This window comes from Arachis hypogaea, chromosome 7, assembly GCF_003086295.3.
Source record: "Arachis hypogaea cultivar Tifrunner chromosome 7, arahy.Tifrunner.gnm2.J5K5, whole genome shotgun sequence".
Classification (NCBI taxonomy): Eukaryota; Viridiplantae; Streptophyta; class Magnoliopsida; order Fabales; family Fabaceae; genus Arachis; species Arachis hypogaea.
In genome coordinates, this window is record NC_092042.1 from 2698987 (window position 1) to 2706643 (window position 7657).

The 7657-nt window shown below is 25.2% G+C and overlaps 1 protein-coding gene across 1 annotated transcript; it reads right to left on the reverse strand.

Moving 5' to 3' along the window:
• Positions 1–331: 331 nt before the first annotated feature.
• LOC112701952 (uncharacterized) lies at positions 332–2071 on the reverse strand. Its single transcript, XM_025752777.3, has 3 exons — positions 1925–2071; positions 1703–1768; positions 332–1253 (listed from the first exon to the last, which is right to left on the reverse strand). Exon 3 carries the CDS (start codon positions 1208–1210, stop codon positions 614–616), a length of 597 nt encoding a protein of 198 aa, XP_025608562.1. The 5' UTR covers positions 1211–1253; positions 1703–1768; positions 1925–2071; the 3' UTR covers positions 332–613.
• Positions 2072–7657: the final 5586 nt, after the last annotated feature.

A 7657-nucleotide genomic window follows, 5' to 3' on the forward strand; every position in this document is an offset into this window, starting at 1 on the left:
TCACATAAAAAAAAAGCTTAACATAAGATTGATGCCCATCACTTGGATCTGAAATTATATTAGATTAAAAAAAAAACAAATTGAAAAAAAAAAAAGAGATGTGGGTGCTTTCCCACTTTGTAGTTCATGTGCTATCTCTCAACAATGCCAAAATTGCAAGTACAAATAATATATTTTTATATCTAAAACAACTTCAATAAAAGCTAATACATAAATTAACTTTTCACCATACTATCTGTATTTTTTAAAATAAAATGCTGCTAGACTAAGGAAATTAAACTCAATCAGGAAATTACAAAGAAAATTAAACAGATAAATAAAATAAAAGACATAAATAATCATCACTAGATATTGTGATGAAAACCAAAATCTAATTCATTGATATTTTTTTTTAAGTTTCTACATGGTAAATGGCTAGAACAACAAATCCTTCACAATCACAACCCAATAATTAATCATGAAAAAAAAAAATTCTCCATCCCCTATTAAAAACCACTATACTAGCTATAATGACTAATAATAATAATAATAATAATATAGTCTATACTAGTATCTATAACAATATTTAACAATAACAACAACAATAATAATAATAATGTTATTAATTAAATATTCATAGTGATTCAAGAAAACCAGTTTTTGTAAGAACAGCATTCCTCACTTTGCTAAGATCTCTACCTTTGAGTGTTCTTCCAACACCTTCCAACACTGAGAATGATGATATTTGACTCCTTGCTAGCCTCCTAGCAATAAACTCATGTGGTGGTAGCAACATTTTATTATTCTTATTATTAACATCATATTCATCATAATCTTCATCTAATAAATCCTCATCACTACCATAATCTTCAACATAATCACCTGAATTATACATCTTTAACCAATCAGGAATGTTGACCGGTGCTGATTGCTGAAGAAATTGATGAAATTTTGCTTCACTAGAGGAATTATTATTTTTATTATTATTATTATTATTATTATTATTATTATTATTATTATTATTATTATTAATGTTATTTGTGCTATTAGGCCTTGGAATCATTCTTGATCTAGGGACAGGAATAGGAGAAGACTCCTTAATTTTAAGGGCATCAGAGTTATGTGTGTCCTTGTTAAGGACACACCAAACATCTTCTTCATCAAAGTCACCATCTCTCAATGATTTCCATATCCCACTATGTTCCCTAACTAATCCATACTTTCCTTCCATCTTTCTTAGTTAAGTCACCAACACAAAAAACCTTAGTATTTTCCTACAAACACCACACAAATCTAAAATCAGAATCTAACTTTTGGAAAATTTTAAAGTATGATATTCTATATTTCAGTAATTTTAACGTTAATTTTAATCATGTATATGATTAAGATCACCAGCTAAAATTACTGGAACATCAATATTTTTCTTGGATTTAGATCCTCTAAAATTTGAATTTTATTTTAGAGAGTAAAGTGTGATCTCTTACCATTAATTTCATAGGTAAGACCAATAATAAATATGAAAGAGAAATTATTCAAAGGTAAAAGATTCACATTTTACTCTCTAAAGTGAAATTCAAACTTTAGAGAATCCAAATCTATTTTTCTCTATTGATCTTGATTCAGATATTGTGACTTTTTTTTGAAACCACAAAATTTTAAAAAAAATCAGATAAAAAATAATGGAGAAATTTTATAAGGAAAGCAAGAATCTTCTTAAATCTACCTTTTTTGGGGTGGGAGGGGGGACTCAGAAGCTTCTCCAAATTGGTGTTTTAATTTAATTTCCTTTCTGGAATATGCAAAGCAAAGAAAAATTAAGAAAATTAATTTAGAGGTATATAAGTAACTATATATCGAAAATAATAAATTGAAACTGATAATTATTAATTAAGGATCATGATGCTATATATATTTTGAGTAGAAAAAGGTTGTTCTTAGTTCTTACCTTAGTAGATGAGAGAGTGTTGGCAGAAGAAAATGGTGGAAAAGAAGAAGAAGAAGAGGGAGTGAATGAATGAAATAAATGGCAGCACAAGTTCCCAAGCTCCAATAATAAGACACCATTTATGCTTTGTCTTTGCACTATGATTATGATGCATCTACCTATCAATTGCACTCTTTTCCTTTTTTTATTTTTATTTTTTTAATTTAAATTAAAGTTTGAAAATTTTCTGAGTAAATTAAACAACTGTTTTTTAATTTACACTAGATAATTATATATAAAAAATTTAGAGAAATATGTATTTTGTATCTCTCTTATATATATTATCAAATTTTGTTAGGTACATTTTAAAATTCTTTAAATATTTGTAGAATGATTATCCAACAAAATAAATAATACTATAATAAGAAATAATAAAAAAAGTGTCTTAAGAATGTTAATTAAGAGAGTGTAAAAAAATTTGATTTTATATTTTAAATGAATAAAAATATTTAAGTTTTAATATTTACTTTGTTATTTTTTCTAATTGTAATATTCTTATGATGAAAATGAATTTAGATTTTAATGAAATTTGAAGGTTTTTTTTATCGGCTGTGTCAGTTATTTTTTTTTACCATGTATTTAACTTTTATTTGTTTTCTTTTGTTTTTTATTTTTTATGGTAAGTTTTAACTCTTGCTAAGTACTAACTTTTGGATTTTTTATTTTAATAAATAAATAAATTATAATAATTATTGAAATAAATTATTTAAAAAATATTTATTAAAATAAATACATTTCTCTTATCTCGTTGGATAAATATTTTTTAAATTATTTATTAAAATAAAAAATCCACTAACTTTTGGCTAGCTGTGTGAGGCAGTAATTTTTCTTTTTTACTGAGTCGTTTCACTAACTTTTACAAACTCATAAGCATATGGGAATCTTCAACAGAGAATAATAGTATAAAGGTAAAAAGGCTCATTTAAATTATTTTAATATTATGTTACATAGTGGATGCTTAGTCTTGGACTAACTTTACCTAATTCACCAAATAACGATCTTACTTGATAAGTATATATATATATATATATATATATATATATATATATATATATATATATATAATGGGAGTTTTTTTTTTGTTGGTGACTGAAATAAATTAAATAAAAAAAATAAAAACAAATAAAATAAAGAACTGTTTAAATAGATGGACAATTTCGTTTAAGACTATTCTTAAACTCCTTATAAGATGAAAGAAGTTTCACATACGAAAGTTGTAACTTCATCGTTATCTTTACCATATTATCTGTCACTGTGTTTGTATTTCTCATAATTAAACAAAAATCAACACGCTAATTCCAACGCATGATATTTTTTATTTTAAACACTAATAGATCAATAAATCCAAAACTATTTTGAATAATAAAATTAAATATTTCCACAATCCGTCTCACCAATGGGAGCTTCTTTTTAATTGTCCTCTTAATTTTTTGCATCATTTTAATTAATTAATTGATAAAGTATATATATATATATATATATATATATATATATATATATATATAATATTTCCTTTTTTTTTTGTAACTCGTGTCTCTATAAGATATGCATAGCATAACTGAAATTAAAATATTATTACTTATTAATTTCTACAATTGATTAAAATTTTTTGTTATTTTGTATTTAGCGCCAATTTTCTTAATTAATAATAAAGGTTAACATATAATATAAATGGATAGATGAAATTGAATTACGAAAAATTATGAATTCAAAAAATTATGAATTACTATTCCCTACGTGATTGAACGGCTAATAGATAAAGACTGGCTATTGTCAAAGAACAGACAAAAGAAGTCAAAATTTTCAACAAGAACAAAATGACAAAAGCTAGGAAATTAATAAATAATAATAATAAATAAATAAATAAATAAATAAATAATCATCCAATGCTCAAAAGTTGCATAACCATTTTGTTTTCCTCTTCTCTTTGTTTTTTTAATTTAATTTTGCATTACTAATAATATAAATTATTTACATATCCATTTAATTATATTTATTTTTTAAATAATGATAAAACTAATTCTTTTATTAATATAAATTGAATATATAAAATCTCTTTATAATATAAATTCATACATTTTTTCTTAAACTGTTTTCATGTTAAATGGCACGCCGCACATCAAATGATGATAATTGATAAAAGTATAAAACTATGAAAGTGTCATATAACACTCCACCACCTAGTAAAATAATATCAATAATATTAAAAAAATAAAAATCTTGTACCATGATTCCATGAGTGAGAAACACAACTAGCACACGGAAAATGCACAATTATGTTATGTCACAAAGTGCTGTTAATGTATAATAAAATAACAAGATATATTCATAATTAAGATATATCCTAAGTTAATAAGATTTAACTATTTAAGGTTAAGCTTCTAGGAAGCTTCAGGTGTTGAACAAAGAAGAATGTGACTCACACACATTCAAAGTATATGGTTGCATCTTTTAAATTTATTAAACTATTCTTCCACTTTAATTTATAGCAACAATAAAAAATCTTATAATATTATATCAGACGCGTCTTCCTTAATAATTTTATCAGAATTTATTCAAGCTATAAATTATTGACATTTTTTATTCATCAACTTGTGGACTACAAATTTTTTTTATTGTTGTCATAAACTAAAATAAAAGAGTAATTTAATAGAATTGTGTTGTCCAAATTCCAAATGTTTAATTAAATATTTAGTTGGACACTGCATTATAATAATTAAGGATTATTTTTGTTTGTGACTTATAAATTTTTTTATTTTTTATTTTATTTTTGCTAATCTTTAAGATTTAAATATGTAGCAATAATATGGTTGAAAATGAAAGCAGTCTCACCTAATCAAGGAACCCATTATTTTCATTAAACCTTATTTTGTCTAATGTGCATCATATTTTGTACATAAAGTTCATAATATAAAATAATTTATAAAAAAGTTGAAATTAATGTAAGTTCTTAATTTATTCATACAAGTTGTATTATTTGAAAATGACAATGTTTAAAAATTTCTCTCAATTGCCAAAACATAGAGGGAACAAAAGTCTTGCAATAATGAGATAAACATGTTTTATAATTTTACTAATTTAATTTCTTGTTATTCTATCTTGGACCACATCACAAAATTATTGAAATCCATAACAAAAGCCATTATATCTTAAAACCAAGGTAGGTAACAAAGAACATTTAGTAATAAGTGAACACATCAACACATGTATGGCCAAAAGTTACATAGTACAAAATAGTATCATGAATTAAGGAGGCTACATTACATTACAATTATTTCAATTCAAGCAAGTTCTTTTCATTGTAATAAATTTGTGGTGGGGCATATGGTAAATGTTTGTTCAGTGAATAGAGTTATTCTCAGTCATTATTATGTATTTTATATGACAAAAAAACATGAAGAAAAGTCAACATTCTTGTGCTGCTCATTTGTCATTCCTTACAAGTTGTATACCAAAACTCATGAAGTATCATTATGTAACTTGTTATGTAATAGAATAAGGATAAAATGGTCAATTCTACTTGTTTAAATAAAATAACTAAAAGAAAACAGTATGGATTAAACCCTCTAATAATGTCTCATTACTAATTTAATTTTTGGGGCTTCATTGTCTGTGAAAAATAGTAGTTATTTTGATGAAACATTTTTAAATTTCAAACAAAAATGGGCAATTCAATTCAATCACAAAACCAATAATGCAACTGAAATTGCAGAAACAATCATACTTTAAATACATAATATATATATAATAGAAATAAAAATATTATATATATACTATTAATTATTAAATTAATTATTATATATTTGTATATACATATATTTTATTTTATATACTTTAAATATATATTTTATATATTAATAAATTACAACTCAAATAACATAGTCTTTTCATATTTATCTAAAAGTTACAAATTTAAATCTTACTCTTAATTTTAGAAAATATATATTTTATATTGTGTAATCTTATAATTGACCAGAAATTCCAAAGCTGTGATCAACAATCTATTTTACTTGTTTAACTCTCTCTATTTTAGATGTTGACTTATATATAAATTTCAGTTAATTATTTCTTCCAAATTTTCCATGGTATTTATTTACATTAAAATCAAGCTTTTACCGAATAAAATTCGTTAAGAATAATAATTATTTAACATTATAGTAAAAGCAATATGCTCTTTGATTTTTCTACTGGTTTTCTGAACTGTGAATATAAAGCAGCTGAAAATCAGAAGCAGGTTCTTGAGTAATTTCATTTCATATATATATGTAATATTATTTGGATCCACGTAAGTTATGAATCAGCAGAATTTCTGTGTTATCTTGACTTTTGTGGAAAGAAAGAAAAAATGTTTACGCTTTGACCATAAACCTAGTACCACAAAACATGTATTACTTAAAGACTAGAATTACGCCTTTATTATTTCACAAATTTTCTAGCTCTTAAATGTTTAAAAAAATATTTAAAAAGTAAAAATATCATATAATACTAAAAGTCAATTATTAAATTAATTATGATATATATATATATATATATATATATATATATTATATAACTGATTAATGAATTATTTTTTATATAGAAATAATATCGAATAAAAAACTATGGCCTAGTTTATAAATGCTGAAAAAATGACTTCGGTAGTGTATCTTTATATGTGAACAAAGCATGACTAATGAAAACGTGGATAGAATAGAACAAAGGTGTATGACAACGTGTCAAGCAAAGAACAATAAATACAATGCAGTCAAATTTAGAAGAAACAAGATTTAGATATGTGCACTAATAATATTATAAATTTTTTTATTCATAATTTTTTAGATAATTAAAAATAATAGATATATTTTTATTTTATAATTAATTATAAAATAATTTTCTTATATAATTTAAAAAATATATATATCATAATAAATTGTATAATAATTGTTACGAGGGTAACCTAAAGTTGGTAATTTGTGATTGAAGGATTGACCCAAACGTCAGCAGAAGGTGGTCTCCGATTTGGTTTACATCCGGAAACCGCCGTCCGATTTGTGTATGTGAAAGAATAGAGGGTGATACCTGTAAAGACACTCTGATACCTAAGTCAGCAAGGGGTTAAGCAGGTTTAGAGAGTATTGGAACTTAGAGATATCTGAAGGGTGTCAGCGTATTTATAGTGGTGATTCAATAACCACTGTTGGAGTAGTTTCACTTTTGAAAGTGGATAACCATCCCTTTATCTTAGGATTGTTGAGATATGGCTTCCAGAAGTGGGTTGAGAGATTTTAGGGGCAGTTACTTATTTGAATAAGTATTATCTGCCACCTATCCTTCGAGCCCGACTTCTTTGGGAAGAAATTTGTGTCGAATCCGACCTCTTCTAAGGAGGTCGGTGGGTAGAGGAGGCCAATCTTTAGATTGGGCCTTTCGGTTCATTTAGACCTGGGCCATAGTGCTGGGTCAGGGTATGAATAGTGTCCCTACTCGAGTCCAATATCTTTTACTTATGAGTTGGATTCGAGTATTGAACTCGGGTTTGCAGCTGACGTGATTTTTAAAACCGACGTGATTTAAAATTCTCAACCGTCATGTCTAATCAAAGGTCGCGTCCGTTGGAGTTTTCGTATTTACACGTGGGAGCAGTTACATTGGTAAGTGGTAACAGCGCGTTTCTTTAATGATCACGTCAATTTATTCCTGTGCCTCTGACGTGTT

Bases quoted from the DNA above. Each gene is read 5' to 3' on its own strand.
- LOC112701952 (XM_025752777.3), bottom strand. From the start codon at position 1,210: ATGGAAGGAAAGTATGGATTAGTTAGGGAACATAGTGGGATATGGAAA.